We start from the raw sequence: 22,587 nt of genomic DNA on the forward strand, positions 1-22,587 counted from the left end.
GTTTTATGTGTTTGGATGTTTGTGCTTTTTATTTCCTTAAAAATGTGACTTACACAGGTCATTATTAGTTGTAGAAACATAAAATGTCTCATGTCAGTGGCTCTCGCACAGAGCTTAGCTTGTGGAAACCCAGATTGCTGGGCTCACCCACAGTGTCTGATTCATTCTAGAGTGGGGCTCAGTTGTGTGCACTTTTTTTTTTTTTTTTTTTTGAGACAGGGTCTCACTATGTAGTTGAGGCTGGCCTTGAGCTCACTATGTAGTCCAGGGTGGCATTGAACTCATAGCAATCTTCCTGCCTCAGCCTCCCAAATGCTGGAATTACAGGTGTGTACCACCATGCCCTGCTAGTTGTGTGCTTTTTTAATGTTGCTAGGTGCTGCTCCAAGACCATATTTTGAGAACTTTGGCCTAGCTAAAAGGGCTTTGGTCATCTCATTCGAACCCCTTCTACAGATCAGTAAACTGATGCCCAGGGAGACATCCCTTCTTGCCTAGGGTCCTCTAACTAGCTAGTAACAAAGCTGGAACCAGAACCCAGCAGTTCCACATGCCCATTCTGGTGCTTCTAAAATTACCGTGTCTTAGTTAGAGACAAGTTAGCACAGCTGTAGGTTGTTAAGATTTTGTAGACTCTTCCTGATTTCAAATAATCTGGCCTGTTTTTTTAAAACTGGGTTGTGATTTTATTTTATCCCCAAAAGAGCTTATGTTTGATTTGCCTTGTTTTAAAGTTGTGATAAAATATACATAATATAAAATTTACCATTTAACCATTTTTAAGCATACATTTGTCTATGGCATCACAGTGCATTGACAGTGTTATGTACCTTTACCTCTATATCACCACCTTTCTTCTCCAGATCTTTTCCATCTTTCCAAACTGACACACTACCCATTAAAAAATAACTCCTGATTCCTGCCTTTCCTACCCCTGGTAACCACCATTCTACTTCCTGTTTCTATAAATTTGGCAGTTCTAGGAACTTCATGTTAGTGGAATCGTACAGTATTTATCCTTTTTATGCCTGGTTTATTTCACTTAGCATAATGTCCTTCCGATTCACCCCTGATATAGCCTGTGTCTGTACTTCACTTCTTTTTATTGTTAAATCACATACAACTGTATGGATATACTGCATTTCATTTATTCATTCATTGGTTAGTGGACATTTGGATTGTTTCTACCTTTGAGTTCTTGTGAAAAATAGTATTGTGAACGTAGATGTACAAATATCTCTCCAAGTCTCTGCTTTCACTTATTTTGGATATATATACCCAGAGTTGAATTGCTAAATCATTTGGTAATTCTATGTTTAATTTTTTGAGGAACTTGATTTGCTTTTGACTCTGGGAGTTTAAGACTGGAAATATGTATCTGCTGTTAAGAAACGAGTGGGTAAACAGCCTGGGCGGTCCTGGCTCTTACCCATCTGGTGCTGCTGTTAGAAGGCAATCTGTGCCCCCAGGCCTTGCAATAAAGCAACACTGTTATTCACAGTTCACCACCAGAGGTTGCAAATGGCCTCTTGGGCTTGCTGTCTCCTGATGTCTTTGTCACTGGTCTCCATTCATATTTGTCTCCCTCTTTGCCTTTGGGTATTTATATTGTTGATGGATGGAGTCCAAGGAGGTCCCTTTGAAGAGATGGGAACCTTAGCTCAGACAGGTTCTGGATGTTTCACTGCAGGAAGGAATTTCAGGACAGATCAGTGAGAGGTGGGGGCTGATGTCTATTAGAGTTGTAGCAGTGCACACTAAACGAGAGATAGTGTGCGGAAACTCAAGGGTGAGGAGCACCATCGCCTGGGAGATCTGTCTGTCTGTCTGTCTGTCTGTCTGTCTCTCTATCTATTTATCTATCTATCTAAAATCTTGGGAGTATCCTTAAGATGGGTGATCTAAGATGTTTTTCCTAAAGGCATTCTTTTAATCATTTATCATTTGCCTTGTGTCTGCCTCTTTACCTTAAGGTCAGATTGTTGCTCTTCAGTGTGTTAAAACAAAAACTCAATTTATCACTAGGTTAAAATGTGAACAATTTCTATGTGCTTGAAGTTTGGAGATGTGGTCCTCATTTAATAGTTTTATGTACCATTTCTTTTGAAAATGGATGTCTTTGATGTAACTCTTGGCATTTATGGAATCTTTGGGAATTTGGGGGTGATGGGCCTAGAGAGTGAAAGATAGGTAACTCAGGATAACTTTGACCATGGCTTAAAGGTACAGTCTCCTTTCTATCCTTACTTCTTCTCTCCTACCTAAGGATGTGTACCCAGCAGATGTAGCTAGCTCCCAAACTGTCCTCCCTGCAGTGCAGAATGACTTCTAGAACCAGCAGGTTCAAGCTCATTACACACATCAAAAGACACATTTATAAGAAAGTTTAAAGGTCTAATTGGCTTTATCTGTATTTTTAGATTTGAACTACACCTCATTCTTTATAGTACAGTGAGTGCTTTGATGAGCAGAGGAATTTGGTTTTATAGGCAAAAAAAGTTAATTTTTTTGAAGAACCTGATTTGCTTTTGACTCTGGAAGTTTAAGGCTGGAAATGTGGACTAGCTGTTACCAAATGAGTGGGTACACAGCCTGAGCAATCCTGTCTCAAGTCTTCCAGGTAGCTGGGATCACAGGCATGTACCACCATGCCCAGCCCAAAATTATTATTTTTTAAATTTAAGGAAAATTAGTACATAAATCTTTCTTTTCCTGGTGGACTTGTAATATCTTCCTGTCAGTGAAATTAAACCAATAGCAACCATGAGTAGAGCTTCCAAAAGGCTTGTCTCAACATCACCTTTTCACCCTTCCTTCTGTCAGTTAACGGAGTGGACAGGTCACTTCCGCTTTTTTCTCTTAAGCAGCCTGATGCCTGTTATGAGTATCAGGACCAATTACTTTTAATCTGGTTCAAGTGCTCCATTTTTCAGGTTAAATGTTTTACTTCATCAGCAGATGATACTACCCTTCGGGATAGTTCTGTGGTTTATGTAAGGAACAGCATGAGGCAGAGACCAGCCGAGACCACAAGGATCATGTAAAGGCAACATGCCTGGGTGCTGGCAGACAGAAGGTGAAAAGACCAGCCTGGGGTACAGAGAAAAACAGAACCTTTTTATAGGGCTGGGACAGAGGGGGTCAGAGACCTCAGGTGAGGAGATCCGGGCAAACATCTGTGTCCAGAGTTCTCTGAATATCCGGTGCCTCAGTGCACAAAGTCCATGGGGCATCCAGTGTAACTGTACAGGTGTTTTCAGATGTCCTGGTGCTTGGCAGATTTTGTGTTCTGTCTTAGCTCTTCTTTATAGTGTTCTGTGTTTGCCAAGGGCAGCAGCCCCTGGTGCTGAAGTGGGTTTTTTCTGAGAACGATGCCACTCCTAACTGGGTGCTGGGAAAGTCGAGCCTGATAGGTTATAGTTCACTTTTACCCACATCGTCTCCCACGGGAGTCATTGTCATCTCACATCTGGGACTTTTGAGTTTCTCTCCGTGCAGGCCCCCTTTTTGAAGGAGGCAGTCTGCATTTCTGCCCCAGTATGCATCAGCCCTGTTTTCTTCCACAGGTTAAACTGGAGGGAGGCTTCTCACAGTTCCCTGATTCCAGGAACAGGAAGAGGAGGCAACTGTACCGGGAGGTAATTGGCGATATTTATCCGGTGGCTGGGAGCTGTCATCAGGTCTTCAGAGTACAAACGTGGAGAATCCATTAACATCAGTTCCTGCTGCTAATTGTAACCAGACCCCACCTTATCTCAGCAGCACCCTCTGCTTAAAAGGGTAACTCCCCTGGCAGCTGATTTCCCTTTCCTGCTGCTCTGTGTGTGAAAAGGGGAGGATGTCAGATTTCCTGAAGGCAATAACAGAGTTGTCAAATGAACCCAGAAAAAGCTTTGTGAGCCTCTCTGTTTCTGAGAGCTGCACAGGGAGATGCAGAGCACCAAGCAGTCTGGCTCAGTTGCCTGCTGTAAGACCTCCAGGTAGAGTTTGCATCTTTTTCAATCCCTGGGCTAGAGGCCAGGAGCTGCCTCCATGGTGACACCCATCCCTTTCTCCATCCATCCATTCAGTAGAGTGCGCTGAGCCTGTGCTGACTCCAGTGCTGAGGCTGCCCCAGGAGTCAGGGAGCAGCCTGGGAGACCTATGTGCACCTCCGCAGGGGCCCAGGAGGACTGGAGAAACACAGGCAGGCCTCACGGCAAGCAACCTGCTCTCCATCTGACAAATGAAGTGAACCAGGGATCTCAAGCACTTGCTCCTAACCTAAGTGTAAAGAGATGCCAAGGTGGAGTGCTTTAAGTAGCTTAAAGGAAATGACAACTCATTAAAAACCAACTCAAGAAAATGATGTCCGTGTCCTTTTAATGCGAGGGCACTGTCCTAGGAGATAGTAGAGGCCGTGATGGTGGCGTGTGTCCCTGATGCACTCATGTGCCCTGCTGGTGGCCAGGCCTCTGAGCAAGGATAATGGGATGGGCAGAGAAGGTATAGCCTCAGACAGAAACCAGGAATTTAGGTCACCATTGAAGCAACTAGACAGAAGATGACAAAAATCCTATCTGAGAATAGAATGTAAAGTTCTACCCTGATGAGCTCCTGGGTTACTTGGCCTCTTGGTCTGGGGCCCCTAGAAGGCAGAGTCTGAGGCACAGGCTTAGGATGTGCACCCCTAGAGAACTATTTGCGAAAAGGCAGGAGAGGCAGGCAGGGAGCACAGGCCAGTGTGATGGTGATCCCTGACTTGGCATCCACTTGGTGCCAAGCCTGACGAGTGGCAGTGGCTTTCAGGGCTGTGTAAGTGACCGTCCCTTAGGACAGTCCACTGGGGGGAAAGGGGCCACACTTTCCCATTGGTCAAAGGTTCATCCCATTGGACATCCATTCCCCTGCAGAAAGCACCTCTGGGTAGAACCCAGATGACGTGGGCACTTCCCACAGAGCTGGTCACTGAGTGATGTCTGGGGCTGGAGAAAAAAGACTCAGGGGCGTGGGGGCCAAAGTGGCTGATGGAGTCTAATGTGACACCCAGCCACACACCTGCATCCTATAGCAGTCAGAATAGACTGTGGACAAGAGCACAGGGGGCCAAGTGGGCATGGGTGGGTTGGCCTAGGATCACTGTTGGTTTTCCAATAGGGGGCTCTATGGGCCTGATAAATGCTGGCAAGCCCAGGGAAAGGACATGGAGGGGAAGAGACCAAACAGGCCTCTTTCAGAGGTCCAGAAACAACAGCGGCCATACACGTGCCACAGCCAAATTCAACGCAGCCTAGTCCACTGGGACACCTGGAGCCATCAGGGGGACCCAGCACTGGCCTCCATGGAACCCAGCACCCGGCCTGCCCATAAAAGAGCCTGTGGGCTCCTCTGCTGTTACTGGGCACGAGCATATGCCTTGTATGTGGTAGGCAAGTGATATTTTTTCTTTGAGTAAATGACTAAGCCCCATGGCAAGTAATATAGAAGCATATGAGGAGGATTCAGGGTTGGCAAAATAGAAATGTGTTGAATAAAAGTGAATTCTCTGACGCTGACTATGGCTCTGAGGACTGCTTTTACTGGGCTAGCATTACTCTTCTTTATCCTCCTTGGACAGTTAACCCCTACTTTTCCTGAACTCTTAGGACTTGCTGTTGTTTAGCAAATAGAAATATTCTCCACTACTATGTCAGATATCTATTGATGTGTTTTAAGATACCCTGAAACTTAGTGACTTGAACCAGCCATATTATCTTCACAGAATTCTGTAGGCCAACAACTCAGGTGGGGCCCAGCTGGGAGATTCTTCTCTTCATGCCAAGAGCCACTGGTGTAGCTACTGTGACCTGGCTGTCCAAGTGCAGGGGATGATCTAAGACCTCCCCTGGCACCTGCTGCTGTCAGCTGGCCTTTATAGCCACGCTGTCCAGTACAGCAGCCACTTAGGATGTGAGCACTTGAAATGAGACTGGACCCATAATAAGTGCTGTATGTTAGGTGCAGTGGCACACATCTCTGTTCCCAGCACTCTGGGAGGCTGAGGCAGGAGGATTGCAAGTTTGAGCCCAGCCTGGGCAACTTAGCGACTTAATGAGACCCTGTCTCTAAATAAAATATAAATTAAATTAAAAAGGGCTGGTGTTATGGTTGATACATTGTGTCAACTTGGGGAGTCTAGAGGTTTGGCTAAGTAACTTAGCAGGAAGCCAGAGTGCTTACTTTGTATACATCCTGAGCCTGTGGAAGAGGAGGGCATGGAGATTACGTGAGAGCTACACGCCCCTTAGGTGGGGGTAGCCTGTTTATAAAGTAAGGCAGGGAAAGAAGCTGCTTGCTGCCATTCCTCCCTTTTGCTCTGGCTGTTTGCTGTTCGGCTGCCATTCCCCTCTTTGCTCTTGTTGGTTTACTACCTTCTGCCTCAGAGCCAACCAAGTATGGACTGAAACCTCCACAAACTGTAAGCTAAATAAACCTTTCCTTCCTTCATTTTGGGCGTTGGGTATTTTGTCTCAGCAACGAAAGAAAAGTAACCAAGACAGCTGGAATATATCTCAGTGTGAAAGTCCTGGGATTAACCCCAAATACCACCACCACCACCAAAAAGGAAAAAAATTCTATAAATGTGAACTACCCATTGGATTTTGAGACTCAGTAACTATGTCTAATGTGAACTATCTAAATAATTTTATGTATCAGTTACATGTTGAAATGTTAATAGTTTAAATAATGGGTTAAATAAAATATATTCTTAAAATAATTTTACCTGTTTCTCTCTTACTTCATTAATACAAATATTAGACAATGTAAAATTACACTTGTGGCTTGCACTATCATGTTTCTATTAGACACCCTTGGGCAGGGCTAAAGTACACCCACCTTGCCTTTGACCTGGACACTGTAAGGCCTAAGGTAGTCTGTAGCATGTGGCTACAGCAAAGCAAAACTATACTGCACATCTTGCAGAGGGAATATTATTAGGGAGCCGCTTATCAGGTTATATACTGATCTAGCTGAGGCTTGAACTATAGTATCAGGAGGCAGCAAGAATATAAGGAGCAGAATTAATAGATACTTAGGAGCCAGAATAGATAGGAGTTGGATACGGAAGGCTCAGAAACAAGGGTGTAGTTCTCTAGCCTGGCTGATAAACTCATTAAGTGGAGGTGCTATTCACTGATAAGGTGACTGAAAGCAGCAAAAGTCACTTTGGTAGAGAAGATTATGAATCTGGTTGGAAATTTGTTGTTTCTTAGGGTCTCTGTAGGAGATCCAAGTGGAAAAAGCTAGTAAAGAGATGAATTTAATTGTGGGAGAAAAGAAAAGCATGAGAAACCAATATGAGCATCATTACTGGTAGGATATGGTTGAAACCATGGGTGAATGCAAGGAAGATTTTCCTTGGGGGCTGCAGAGAATAAGATGAGAACATTGCTAGGAGACCTGGGAAATGCCCTTGTTTGAAGTGTAGGAAAAGAAATAAAACCTTGTGAAGAGGACTAAGAAATGATCTAGGAGCAGAGCCTGGTACTCATTCTGGTTTCAAAGGAAAGGGAGAAGAGAGATTCCGTAGTGGGCCATATATTGTCCACCATTGTACACCCCAAAGGACTTTGTTTGTAGCACATACACAGTTAGTGCTAATTGAATTAAGCTGTGTTGCACTGTGCTGCACTGAACCGAGCTGACTGAGCTTCACTGCTCCCTGGGATGCTGTGGCCCTTTTAAGCTTTCTCCCTGTCTGTTCCGCTTCTCCCCATTTCCCTCTGTTGTTCACTAAGTTCACTGTATTTGTTGCCTCGTAAAACATTCCAAGGTTGTAGTAAAAGCTAGAATAAGTCATCTCACCAGTTCCTATTTGCCTGCCTTTAGATGACAACCAGGATGCCCAGGCAATATAGACTTATTACCGCTCACAAAAAGTAATCTGAAGATAGGTGGTTCCAGGTGTGGAGCAGGACTTAGGTTACAAGTGGAACTAGCCTCTTTTTGCTTTGCTGCCTTATCTTTAGCTTGTCAACTTACACCCCAGATTTATCACCTCATAGATACAAAATGGCTGCCATATTTCAAGCGTTGAGTCCTAAAATACTCAAATTCCTGGTGGAAATAAAATGTTGACCTTCATGTATGTTTGACAGAGATAAACATATTTGTCAGAAGTTTCCCCAGCTGACTTCTATCTCGATGGCCAACTTAGCCATATTCCCATCCCTTGACCAACAACAAGCAAATAGAAGTGGTATACCGTATGTTTTGTCCACATTCAGAGGTCAGGGCCTGATCAGAAGTGACGTGGCACTGGGGCTGTGACTTGGAAGGTGTGTTCTCATTCGAGGCTTCTCCTCTGTTTCTGCTTTCTGGCTGCTGTGGACTGAGCACCTTGTCCTGCCATCCTGCCCTGGGGTCTGTGACCATAGATTCAAACTGTGAGCCAAAATAAACCTCTCTCCCTTGAAGCTGCAGGTGTTGGGTATTTTGCTGTGTATTTTGATGGGAAAGTGACTAAGACACTGGTGACTAAGACGCCAGGTGTGCCTGGCCAAATCATGACTCATTCTCTGAGCCGGGGGGTGGTAGAGGAGGGAAAGGTGCCTCTTGCCTGGGCATCTTGGCATGAGGGAAAATAAACTGCAGTTCTATAAACTGGGAGAGGGGATGTCTATTGGTTAGGAACTCAGTGGTACCTTCCAGATCTAGTTTTTCTTTTGGGTCCTTGTAATTTAGGCTTGAAAGCTTTCAATTCATGGCACTTACTGTATTATCAAGAACAATTTTTTCACTACTGAGGCAGATAACAGCTGAGATTTTAAAATACGAAGTAGATCTTTCTTCTTACCACCTCTTGATGGCCTGTGAGACCTTGGAGTTCTCTCCTGCTGGGATTCTGAACCAATACTCTAGGTTCTGCTCGATTCTAAACTGATGTCCTGGCCAATTCCTGAGCATGTTGGCGGCTGCTGCTAAGCCTGACTTTTGAAAATCTGTTCTCGGGAGTCACCTGCTTAACCCTACTGACCCTTCCCTATTTGGACATGGTTGCTGTCCCAGGAAGTTCTAGTGATTCCTCATGGACTGTTGCTTGAGGTCTGTCTGCAGGTTGTTTATGGAGGTAATGATAACGTTGCTTCTCCAGGGGACTCAGATGAAAGAGGAGCATGTTGGGGGACTGGCTAACTTCATATATACGGCTGGAACCTTTTCCTGTAAGAATGCATTCTGTGTTATTTGCATAATTAAAAAAAAAAAAAAGAAAACCCTCTAGCCTGGCATTCACAGCTTCTTGAGTTTTTTCCAGTCTTTCTCCCACTGGTTTTCTGCTTGAACTTCCCTTTCCATCTAAACTGGCATCCTTCCTGCCCTAAGACTAGCCTTGAGTTGATGCTCAAACCTCAACCCAGTGACAAACAACCTGTGCCCGTCCCTCCTGACCTATGTCATGTTTGCTGCTTCCAGAACCTAGTACAGTGGAGGTGAACCTATGGCATGTGTGTCACACCAGCTGTTTGTTATCATTGAAAATTCTAAAAGGTTTGTCATCACTGACCTAAACTATCTGACCCTGTGCCCAGTAGCCCCACCCCTCCCAATCTCTTCCTTCTCTGAGCTGCTGTCCTTTTACATCAGTGTTCTGTCCCTTTGTGTCATTCACCTCTACTCTTTGAGAGCTGCCTCATAGAGGATGTGTGCTCATTCTTGGTACCTTTGTTCACTTACCCTGACTTTTGCCAGCTGGAGTGACCATGACAGTGGGCAGTCAGGATTTCAGCTTACACAAGTATATGCCCCAGAAATGCACCACCTAAAAACTGGAACACCTGAGCTATTCATTTGGCTTTTGGATGTTTACTTCCCGGTAATATCGCTGCTATTGTAGCCTTGAGGCATCATTTCCATACCACATTGTTATTTTTCATTTTTTAAATACTTAACACGAGCTTTTGAATTTGAGCATAGACATTTCCAACCCTCTTTATGTGAGCGACTTTTCCAACCCCAATGTTACCATGGGGTTAGAAGAGACACAGGATCTGGGGCACCTTCTCCACATTTCTTCTTTCCTGCCCAGGCTGTTGGAGGTTGAGAAGGAAGGGAATGGGCCCTGCAGGTGGGATAGGTTTCCTGGAACCAGCCCAGTCTGTTGGTTTCTTTGAGATGATTTTGTTTGGAGGGTTTTGAGCTGCACACAGCTCTGCCCATTGGCCTGGAAGAGATGGCCTAGAGTGGGCCAAAGGGAGCAGCATGGAGGAGGGGAAGCAGGGCTGGGGTACTCAGAAACGCTGAGTGAGGAGAACTGAGGCTCGTGCCTGAGGCTGCAGTGAAATTGGTGGGAGGGGGCATTGCAGCCCCCGCCTAGCTGCTGCTTGCTGGGGTTAGTGATTGTGCTCTGAGCAGCATTTAGACTGGCATTTCAACGGGTCTAGAATGTGAATTCTTGCAGGGGAGGCAGCCAGCACAATCCTGCTTTGTTCCAGTTCTTTGAGAACTAAGGAAATAATTTTTAAAACAATAACCCTCCGTCCTGGGCTGTCACTGTTTGTTTGCTCCCAAGACTGCACAGTAACTCTTTGGTCCCTGTTGTTTGTGTCTGAATGCTCATGCTCCTCACCCCAAGTAGCAGGCTGGATTTTGGTAGGAAGGAGGTTTCGGTTTATAGGGAAGGACAGGGACATACTAATTGTGCCATTCTATGTCACGTACTCCCTAAAGGGTCGAGGATCAGTCTCTCATTCATTTGTTCCCTCCCTCATCATCCACCCAGCACTTTCCAGACCTTGATTCAGGGTCCAGGACCTGATAATGAAACAAGGCAATCAAATTCTAGGAACCATTTGGAGTAGAAAAGAAGTAGAAGATACGGTTCTTACTTTAAGAAGTTATAACCAGCGTACCTAATAACTATTATTTAATTATTTATTATTATATATGCCACTGCTGCTGATTATTATTATTAATGGCCACTGACACCTTTTTTGACTCCCTTTACTGACAAGAAACCAGACCAGAGACATTGTAGAGATTAGTCAGTTGACCTATCAAACCTTTCTTGAGTACTTCTTATCCAGGTGGTGGGCTAGAGACAGGGCAAAGAGCTGCCAGGCTCTTAAGTCTGGCAAAAAAGACAGATGACCTTAACCAAGTAACTGGAGGTTTTGGGGGAGGTCTTGCCACTTTCTGGAGTGCTCCTCCCAGCAGCATCAGATCACCTAAAGCTTGTTAGAAATCCAAAAGCAGCATCCCACAGAGGGCCCCGCGCAGTCATGCTGAATTAGAACCTGCTGTCATCTAACAGAGCTAGGGGCTGATTTGTTTGTCTGCACAATGGAGTCTGGGAAGTGCTGGTGAACAGACTGGGATCTACAGGTCTAGGGGCTCAAAGGAAGCCTCTTTGAGGAAGCAGCTTCTGAGCTGACATGTTTTGAATGAGTTGGGGCCAGCAGGAAAGGTGATAACAAGTTATGACAGCTAATTGTCAACTTGATGGCTTGGGAGCTATACAGGGGATTAGTAAAGCATACTTCTGGGTGTGTCACAGAGGTTTGACCTTGAGGATTGTCTCCAGCCCCTGATCCCTTCCTCTATGCTGTTCCCCTGCTCTGCTTCCTGGCTGCCATGAACTAAGCAGCTTTGCTTCACTGTGCCCTTCTACCGTGACATTTCTGCCTTGGACTGAATCCCCTGAAACCATAAGCCAGACTAAACCCTCCTCCTTTAAGTTGTGGCGTCCTGAAAGGTGATTAATACACACGTGGAGGGTGGGGGGAGTGCATTTCTCTGGAAAGACTGGGACTTCAAAGTCCAGTATCATAACAGAGCAGAAACAGGGCCAGCTGGGGGTGGTTTTGTAAACCAAAACAAAGAATTTAGATCCAATACATAGAGAATGAATCAAAGAGAAACACTATCCTTAATGTATAGACAAGGAGAGCAAAACTCAGGTTGAGCAATTTACCCAAAGTCACACAGCTGGTTACTCACATGTAAATGAATAAGATCTAGAATTCATGCATGGGCCTCTAATTCCAAAGCCCATTTTCTGAATCACTACATTAAGGTCACTGGAAAGATGAAATACTAAATAATATATTATTTCAATGCCTTGCCAAAACTTAGTATTTAAGTAATCTTATAATAAAATAAATAAGATTACTAAATTTAGAGTCAGATAATAAACCCCATGCACTGGAAGGAGATAGAAGTGCCATTTAAGCACAGATTCCTCCCCCTTCATCCCACTCCAGCTTTCTGTGGCGATTTTAATGTGTTAATATTATCACTTAGTTATTGTGGACTGAGCAGGCCTACAATCTCCCAAACGAGTGGACATTGAAGGCTTAAATACATGAGTCAAGTGGTATGATTTTAGGCTCCAGGAGGTTCAAAATCCTCTAACAGAATTCAAGATTCTCTGGGGGCTAAGACAAAGAACTTCTCTGGGTAGCCAGTATTTATTTGGTTTTCAGACAAAGGAAAGGGATACTGAAGAAAATGCAGGAATCTGAGTGGAATCTTGGGAGATAGTTTAAAGACTTCCCCAGGTAGTAAAGTATGCTAATTAGGAGACCATTTTATCTCCAGGTTGACATTTGTTGTAGGAGTGTGGAGCCTGCCACTGCTGTCTCCTTTTAGTTAATTGGGGTTGGAGCCAGGTATCCTCAGCTGTGGTCTTAGACAAAGGGCATAAGCCTTGGACCGGCTCACAAGTAAACATGGAAAACCAGTTGGTTAATATTAAATACTGCTTAGAGCCACTTCATAGTAGTCTCAATCAGATCTGATATAAAAGGAGCTACTATAAGTTACACAGATAGTTCTTATTATTTGAAACACAGACTTCTCTAAGAGAAATCCTTGTTATTTTCCTACCACTGCACTGTAGGAGGAAGTGCAAAATGATTGTGAGGGTGTTACTGTTTGTGTCTGCACGTCCCCACAGATCCTCATGCAGTCATGGGGTGGGCTTCTAGTCTAGGTTTTTGATTGATCCATAGTCCAATGCAGGGATTATGGGTGTGAGTGCTACACCCACCCTGGGGCTGGTAGTTTGCATACAGTGTAAAGGAGGGAAAGAGGCTGTTTGCTACTGCTCCTTCCTTTTGCTCTTGTTGCTTTTGCTATCTTCCTCCACATGGACGGTTGCCCTCTGCCATGTGCCACCCGTTGGAGCCAGCCAAGTATGGACTGAAACCGCTACAGACTGTGAGCTAAATAAACCTTTCCTTCCTTAAATTTGGGTGTCGGGTATTTTGTCTCAGCAACGAGAGAAAAGAAACCAAGACAGAGGGCAAAGTCCTCTGTGATTAATCCAGGGCTGTCTCCTTCCCCTGTGCTGCTGGGATGGTGAGCCTGGTGCCCTTCTTTGGTCTGCTCTTGGGATGGGCAGCAGCACCCATGGACCAGAAAGCAGGGAAAAACTTGGGACCCAGCACAGCCTGGTGTCCTTTACCTCTCAGTGCAGATATGGGCGACTTGGGCTCTGGCACCTGTGCCAACACTTGGACCAAGCTGCCTGTGCTAATCCCTTCCCAGGAGGCTCACCAGGTGCCATGGGACTCACTGATTCTGAGAAGTCAGATTGGCCAGTGGGGCCACTGCAGAGGGGAGATGGAAGCACACCTATGTCCCTGGTTAAAAGAGGAGAGAGGTGTCCTTTCACTGTGGGCATTCTAAAGCTATTGAAGGAGCCTTGACCTTGGGGAGCTCCAAGTCTAAGTGAAAGGCACAGCTCCTGCCTTCCGGCAGCTTCAGGTTTGACGGGGGAGGCACAGCTCCTGTTTTCATGAAATCTAGACTGAAGGGGAGAAATAGAATTGCCCCAGGAAATGCAGGACACAGAATAGGCTGGCAGGACAGACAGAAGCACAGACACAGAATAAATGGGAGCACACATATCCAAATTACCAAAGGATTTAAAAAAAATAGTCATAGCACTCCTGACTGCACAGCACAGAACTTTGGAACATGATTCCTTGTTTCTTCCTGCTTTTGTAGCTTGCCAGGAAAAGCCAAGAAGTACTCACTGCATCTGCAAAATGAGAAAGCAGTGAAGATAGGAATGTCCTGGACTAAACTCTTAATGAAGGTGGCTTCTCTGCCTGTCATGTGTTTTAGGTGGCTGCTTGCATGTATTCCTGGCCACAGTGAAGGAGACACTCCTGAGCTGCAGTACCAGGCAGCACTCGGGCGTCTCCTGGTCTCCACCTTGTCCAAGCCACCACTTTGCTCACAGCTCACACTCCCAGCCCAGCCAGGGTGGTGGCACCAGCAGGTGGCACATCTGCCCTCCCTCCCTCTGGGAACAGCTGTGCCTTCCAGAGCACTGTCTGGCACCCTGTGTATTTGGCCCTGGCAGAAACGGAGTCCTTCTGTCTCCCTGCCTTCCTTCCTAGCATCTCCCTTGGCGACCAGGATTGCTGATATTGAGCCTGGCAAGAAAGAGAACTTGAAATCTCTGGAAAGGGACTTCTTTGGATTAGTCAAAAACTTCTTGCTTTTCTCTCACAAATGACTTACATGTCATCCCAAACAGGTCTTCCATTTTCCCATCAGTATTGAATTAGGAGGGATGGCAGAGAAAAAAGGTCATGTCATCTGAGGCCATGAGAGTCAGGTTCCACTCCTGGTTCCACAGGAAGGATTTCTAAAAATCATTTGAGTTTCAGGTTTCTCTCCCTACAACCCAGCCATCCTACACAGGGGATGGAACCCAGGGCCTGTGCTGAACTATAGCCCCAGCCCTTTTTTTTGAGACAGGACCCCCCTAAGTTACCTAAGCTAGCCTTGAACTTGTATCCTCCTGCTACAGTTACCTGAGTACCTGGAATTACAGTTGTGCACCACAACACCTGACTTGAGCTTCATTTTCTTGTAAAATGAGAATGACAATATGGCACTGAGTGATTATCATGATCAGTTATAGTGACTATGTTGAAATACCTTCAAATTTTTAAAGCGTTTAATAACCAATGTTATTTTTTGAGGAGGAGATGGATACCTGTCTCTTTCTTCTCACATGATATGATGTTGATAATATTGAAAAAAGGATTTATAAATTATAAGATTAATATTAGCCAAAATAAATATTATACTTGAACCCAAGCAGTAGAAACAACTGATTTATGATCAATAATGTGCTTGTGATGAAGGGAAATAAAGAATAAATGGAAAACCAGATCTGAGGCTCAGAGAACTCAAAGCCTAGTGGGAGAAATTAGTCCTTAGGGGGAAAAGAAGAGAGAAAAGTAAAAAAAAAAAAAAAAAAAAATTAGGCCTTAGAATGGTAACAGTAATATGTAATATGCAGGGTTAATGGCTGTGTTTGTTGTATACTCTGAGTGCTGGGAAGCTCTAGAAGGACCAGGGAAGCATGAACAGAGGAAACACTTTTCACTATAGCTACATACATAAATGTACTTATTTATTAAACAGATACTTTGGGTCAGGGATATAGCTCAGCAGCACAAGAGCCTGTCTGGAAAGCACAAGGCCTAAGTTTGATTCCTGGTACAAACATACAATAAAATAAACACTTTAGGACTATGTACTATAGGCTTAGCACTGTTGCAGATGTTGGGACAGTAAATTAAACAGATAAAAACTCTGGCTTTCAAGGATCTTCTCTTTTTATGCTGGAAAGACAGGCAATAAATAAGAAAAATGAGTAGAATATAGGATACATTATGTAAGTGTTCAGGAGTTATAAGCTAAAGCAGAGAGTGGGTATAGAGCATTTTGGGGAAATGATTTTCAATTTCAGATAGTGTGGCCAGGGAATTCTTTACTGAGAAAAGGACATTCTTTACTGAGAAAACCCAAGGGAGAAAAATGAGGCAGTGGACTAGCAGGATGCCTTGGACCCAGACAGCCGCAGCAGAGAAAATGAGGCAAGAACAAAGTCCCCTTCTAGGAGAGGCAACAAGGTTTGTTGATGTTCGAGGTGTGAGGTGAGCAGTATCAGGGAGGAGTCAGAGGACTCTCAGAGTGTGTTGTAAGCTGGAATGGGACAGGCTGTGTGCATGGAAGGACGAGGGAAGGTGAGCTTTGGATTTGTTAGTCCTGCAATGCTCATTAGAAACAAACTGGAGATGGCAGGTAGGCACTAGATGTGTGTCTGAAGAGCAAGGGAGAGGCCCAGGCTAGAGATTTAAAACTGGAAGTTTTCAGTGCAGAGATGGGATTCAGTACCATGCAAAGCAATGAGCTCGCCAGAGCAGGGAGTGTGTAGAAAGGAGGAGAGCACTTGGGATGGAGGCTGAGCCCTCTAACATCAGGAGTTGGTGAGAAGAGAAACCAGTACAAGAGACTGAGAAGGAAACCAGGGAGGAGAGCCACATGGCCAGTCAGTTGAGCGTTCTTTTACTCAAGTCAGATAGAAATCATGAATCGGCAAAGTGCGGCCCTGCTGCTGTAGTCCTCCAGGTGTCTGTGAGGGAAGTGCTTCAAGGGGGCGAGGTGATCACCTGTGTTAGATCCAGAAAGAGGAGAGCTAAGAATCTATTTACCACTGGACATTGATACCATTGGTGACTGCTATGATTTGAACGTTTGTCCCCATCAAAACTCAGGTTGAGATTTGATTGTCATTGTAACAATGGTGCAAAGCAGAGCTGATGGAGGTGTAGAGGTCACACAGACTTCACCATCAGTGAGCAGTTATAAGAGGGTATGTTTCCCCTTTTGTCTTTGTACTGATTTCTTACCCTATAATGATGCAGCCCTTCCACCTTGGACTTCCAAGCATCCAGAACTCAAGCATGGGTGAGAATATTCATATCCATCTTGAACTTTCCAGAGAATCGCCTGTCTTTCTACTCTTGCTAATGGCTTCAGAATGCAGGCCCAGCTGTACCAAAATAACAGTGTCCTATTTTAGCTGATTATTTTGCACAGTTAGAATGTGAGGTCCCCTTAGTGAAACTAGGTATCAAGGAAAATTAATAAATATCCTTTCTTTAAATGTCACCACCGAGCATGCAGACACCTGGTAGCATCAGGCACTGTATTCTAACAGGGATGGCTTTTAATAAACCTGGGAAAGTATTTTAATTTTTAGAACCTATAATCCATGCTAGCCTCTCATGAAAATATATTTTAAGCTATTTGCATTATATATGCATTACTTTATGTATAGCAGATTTTTTTACCTAAAATGTTTGCATACAGTATTATTAAATTGTTTCTACCAAGAGAAAGAAATGAAATATAAAAATAGGAAGCAAGATGTTATTATTCACAGATGAAATAATTATATGAAATACAAAGAGAATGAAACTGTTTTTAATTCAACATTTTATTTTGAGACAACTGTAAGTTCACAGGCAGTTGTGGCACATAACATGTCATCTTTTCCCAGTTTTGCCCAAGGTAACATCTTGTAGAACTGTTGTACAGTGTCATAACCAAGGTGTTGACATTGTGCCATCAAGATAAAAAACATTTTCTCTACCTCAAAGATCCCCTTTCTTGCCCTTTTTTTTTTTTTTTTTTTTTTTTTTCAATAGCCACTTTCTCCCACCATCACCCACTTCTATAAGCACTGGCAGTCAGCAATCTCTTCTCTCGTTCTGTTATTTCCAGAATGTTACATAAGTGAATTCACAGAGTACACATCCTTTTCTGGTTGGCTTTTTTTAATTTAGCATAATTATCTGGAGATTCACCTAAATTATTTTATGTCTCAAAAGTGCAAATTGGGAATGATAACACAAACTTGTAATACTAGCACCTAGGGAAGCTGAGACAGGAGGATCACAAGTTTGAGCCCATCTTGGGCTACTTAGCAACTTAGGGAGACCCTGTCTCAAAATAAAAAAATATAAAAGGGCTGGGGATGTAGCTCAGGGCAAAAGTCCTGGGTTCATTCCCTAGTATGGCTAATCAGTAAGTAGGTAACTGCATTCTTTTGTTTGCTGGAAAATATTTCATGATAAGAATGTACTATTTGTTCAACCATTCAAATACACATGGGTTGTTTCCAGTCTGTAGCTATTGTGAATAAAACTGCGGTGACCATTCACATACAGATTGTTGTCTGAACATAAGTCTCTATTGCTCAGAGATGAATATCCAGATGTGTGTTTGCTGGGTCATATTGTAGTTACATGTGTAGTTATTTAAGAAATTTCCAAATTACATTCTGGATTGGCTGTACCATTTTACTTCCAGATAAGTGACCTTGTGTGTCCACATCCTCCCCTGCATTGGTGGTGTTATTTTTTGTTTTAGCTGTGCTAATGGGTGTGTGGTATTTCTCTCTGGTTTCTCTCCCTTTTCATTATGTTTTTGATTTGCATTCCACTTATTGGCTAATGATGAATACTTTCTCATGTGCTTATTGCATCTGTGTATCTACTGGTTTTTTGTGTCTTTCACCTATGCTCTTTTTAATTGAGTTGCTGTATCTTCACTGCTGTGTTTTGAGAGCTCTTTATGTATTTTAGAACTACTTGTTCTTTGTCATATACATGGTTTCTCCCACTATTTATCCTTTATCACAAAATTATTAATTTTGATGGAGTCTAGTTAATCAGTTTTTCATTTTATGGCTCATGCTTTTGGTGTCAAATCTAGGAACTATATCTTGAAGATTTTCTCCTATTTTTATTGTACAAGTTTTATACTTACACCTTCTATATTTAAGTCTGCCTTCTATTTTGAGTTATGTTTATACAGGGACTTCTGCCACCTCTTCCTCACCCTCCACTTTCTTTTTGTTCTTTTGCCTGTGGATGTCAAATTACTCTAGCACTATTTGTGGAAAAGGCCATCTTTTCTCCATTGCATTGCTTTGCTGCTTTGTTAAAAGTCGGTTGCACATATTTGTGTGGATCTATTTTTGAATTCTCCTTTATGTTCCATGCGTCTATGTCTGCAACTTTGCCAATACTACAGAGTTTTGATTACTGTGTCTATAAATAAATCTCTAAATTTTGCTGGCTGATTCTTCCTCTGTGTTCCTTGTCTTTCTTTATGAATTTTAGAGTAATCTACAGTTACTAAAATCTTGCTGGGATTTTGATAAAGGTTGCATTTACTAGTGTGTCAATTTGGGGATAGTTTGCATCTTTATTGTGTTGTCTTCTGACCCAGTAGCGTGATATATGTCTCTATTAATTTAGATATTTGACTCATCAGTATTGTGGGATTTTCAGCATGTGGTCTTATGTAGGTTTGGTGTTCCATTTTACACCTAAGGATTTGGGGGAGATTGTAAGTAGTACTGTATTTAATTTTTTCTTTCTATGTGTTTATGGCTTATATATAAAATTGCAATTGATTTTTGTATGTTTATGTTACCTTTTCAACCTTGATAAATTAAGAACTTTAAGAGTCAAGTCCTTGTGCATAAGGTATGAAAATAGGAACAGTTTTATCTCTCCCTTTTTTCATTCCTCTTAGTGCCTGTTCTTGCCTGAGTCTGCTGGCTAGAAATTCCAGTGCTGTCTAAGTAAGAATAATGCAAGTGGATATTCCTGCCTTTTCCCAATTCTGGGGAAAGCAATGTTTCACCTTTAAGTAAATTTTCAAAATTTTTTAAAAAATTAAATTGAAGTTTCTCTCCATATCTGTTTTTCTAAGTTTTATCATAAGTGGGTATTGAATTTTATCACATTCTTTCTGTATTGATTGATATAGTTGTGTGATTTTTGTTCTTTAGCCTGTTAATATTGTGGATTATACTGATTAATTATAGAATACTGAACTAGAGTTGCATCCTTGTATGTCTTCTATTTAGTTATGGGGTGTAATTCTTTTCATGAATTGCTGAATTCTATTTGCTAATATTTTAAGATTTTTGAATCTATATTCATAGGAGATATAATTTGGTCTGTGGGTTTTTCTTTTTTGTTTTTGTGTGTGTTGTTTCTACTTTCTTTTTCATTTTAAAGAGATGTAAAAAAAACAATAAAAAGTTTCAAAACAGGCTAGTAGGACAGTAACAATAATTAATACATTGTATATTGTTATCTTCATAGTAGTTGTTCAGAACACAAGATATAGGCATTTAATTGTCCAAACAATATTAGCACAAACTTTTCTTTTCAATGAGCTAAGAGAAACTAGTTGTATAACTATCTTAACTATCTTGTCTATATATATTTTTTCCTTTTCCCTGTCTTCCTTTCCCCTTTCCCCACACAGTTTCTCTTTTCTCTTTTCTTTTGAACAGTTTCTTCCCGATTCACAATATCTATTATACATTTTGTATCTTATTTACTTGTTCAGCTTCTCATACTAGTGAGACAATACAGTGTTTACACATGTGGGTCTGATTTATTTCACCTATGAGTGTACTCTCGAGTTGCATCCATTTACCTATAAAAGTCTCAAGTTTATCCTTGTTTATGGCTAAGTAGTACTCCATTGTGTTGTTTTGTTTTTTTTTTTTTAAACCACATCTATTTTTTATTCATTTCTCGGTTGATGGGTATTTGGGTTCTTTACAAGATTTAGCTATTACAAATTGTACTGCTATAAACATGGGTGCACATATATCGCTGTGGTGTGATGTTTTTAATTCTGGGAAAATGCCCAGAAGGGGAATAGCTGGGTTGAATGAGACCTCCAGTCCTAGTGTTTTGAGGAATCTCCACACTGATTTCCACAGTGGTTGTACCAGTCTACACTCCCACCATCAATGGAGAAGGGTTCCTTTTTCCCCACAGCCCCTCCAGCATTTGTTATTGGTTGATTTGTTGATAATAGCTATTCTTTCTGGAGTAAGATAGAATCTCAGTGTTATTTTAATTTGCATTTCTTGAATGACCAAAGATGCTGAACATTTTTTCATATATTTATTTGCTGTTTGTATTTCTTCATCTGAGAAGTGTGTATTCATCTCTGATGCTCATTTTTAGATTGTCTTTGAATTTTGGGGTCCTGATTTTTTTCAATTCTTTAAATGTTCTAGATATAAGTCTTTTGTCTGAGGGACAGTTGGTTATAGTTTTTTCCCATTCTGTGGGCTATGTTTCCCATTCTTTTCACTGTGTTCATAATTTCTTTTGTTGTGCAAAGCTTTTTAACAAGATAAGATGCCATTTGTTGATTCTTTGTAGTATTTCTCATGCAGTCTGGGTTTTGTTCATGAAGTCTCTGCCTACACCTATGTCTTCAAGATTTCTGCATATTTACTTTTCCACTAAATTTAGTGTTTCTGTTTTAATATTTGGATCTTTGATCCACTTTGACTTTAGTTTAGTGCATAGTGATGGACATGGGTCTGGTTTTAGTCTTTAGCATGTGGAAAGACAGTTTTTTCAGCACCATTTATTAAAGAGGCTATCTTTCTTCCAGTGAACATGTTTGGCTCTTTTGTCAAAGATAAGGTGGTTGAGCATGTTTGGAGTTGCATCTGCTCTTCTCTTCTGTTATTGATCCTGAAGTCTGGGGGTATTTTTGGCAATACGATGTTGATTTTATCACAGTAGCTTTGTAGTACAATTTTAAGTCAGAGATTTTGATACTTCTATATTTGCCTCTGTTGCCCAGAATTGCTTTTGCTATTCTGGTCTCTTTTCGCTCCAAATGAATTTTAGGAATATTTTCTCTAGTTCTGTAAGGTATACTAATGGTATTTTAATTGGATTGCATTAAATCTGTATAACAGTTTTTGGAGCAGGGGTATTTTCACTGTGTTGGTTTTTCCTATCCATAAGCAAGGGATGTCTTTCCATTTTCTGATCTCCTTTTTCAGAGTACCATAATTTTCAATGTATAGATCTTTTACTTCCTTTGTTAGATTGACTTCTAAGTGTTGTCATACAGGAGAGAAAAACTGATTATAACAGGTACGATATCCTGGCTAAAGTAGTACAGTTAATAATAACACTCATCTCAAGCACAGCCTGGCTACTGACCAACTGGGGTAACTATTAACCTGATACTTTTAACCATCAGAGCAGATTCTACAGTTGTATAACAGAATCCAGCATATACTGGGAACCTGTATGCAATGACTTTCCCTTTAGTGGAGTGATTTTTACCTTGTTGTGGGGAAATTAAGAGGGATAAGGGGCAAGATAGAGAGATGAGTGAGGTCCTATATACTAGGAGCAAGGCTGCAGGGCATGGGATGACCACCCAAGTTTTGGGAAACCGGAGGACAGAAGAGGGAAAGAATGGCAGAGGAGTATTGAATGAGCCAGGCAGAGAACAGACAATGTTTATTCACATGGAAGTATCATAAAATGAAGGAAGATAGTTGGTGAAAGAGAATTAGAAGACAAGTAGATGAGAAGATAAAGGAAGATAATAAATCTAAGTCACTAAAGAAAGAGAAAAGAAAAAAGAGAGAGAAAAGAGACTAAAAACAGAAAACAAGTAACTCTAAAAAATAAAACAAGACCAAATTAAACTAAATTTTAAAAGGACCTCATCTGGACAGAAAGAGAAAAACTTTTCAAACAAACATAGAAAAATAAATAGAGTAAAATTCCTCTGGTGTTCGCAGTTCTGCGGTAGGTCCAAGTCTGATCTCAGAAATGTGCTGTGTACTCCATCCAGTTTTGCAGTGGGATTTGTGCTGGGTGTAGGGCTGATCTTGGCCTGTGGATGTGGATGCTGGGGTTGGCGTTCTATTGCTGGGGTTCTCCACAGCCCAAATATATA

At 42.2% G+C, this 22,587-nt stretch overlaps 1 protein-coding gene across 21 annotated transcripts in view; it reads left to right on the forward strand.

Moving 5' to 3' along the window:
- Nfasc (neurofascin) overlaps window positions 1–22,587 on the forward strand; it is a 181,960-nt gene that overhangs the window by 51,836 nt on the left and 107,537 nt on the right. For 19 of the 21 annotated variants that reach the window (XM_005375320.2, XM_005375322.2, XM_005375330.2 and 16 more), the window contains exon 2: window positions 3,567–3,638. The exons of the other annotated variants lie outside the window; for them this stretch is intronic. In XM_005375320.2, the coding sequence (XP_005375377.1) occupies window positions 3,567–3,638 (72 nt within the window). The remainder of the gene's footprint in view (window positions 1–3,566; window positions 3,639–22,587) is intronic. 21 annotated transcript variants of the gene reach the window in all.

Source organism: Chinchilla lanigera, unplaced genomic scaffold, assembly GCF_000276665.1.
Source record: "Chinchilla lanigera isolate Chin_1 unplaced genomic scaffold, ChiLan1.0 scaffold00005, whole genome shotgun sequence".
NCBI classification, from domain to species: domain Eukaryota; kingdom Metazoa; phylum Chordata; class Mammalia; order Rodentia; family Chinchillidae; genus Chinchilla; species Chinchilla lanigera.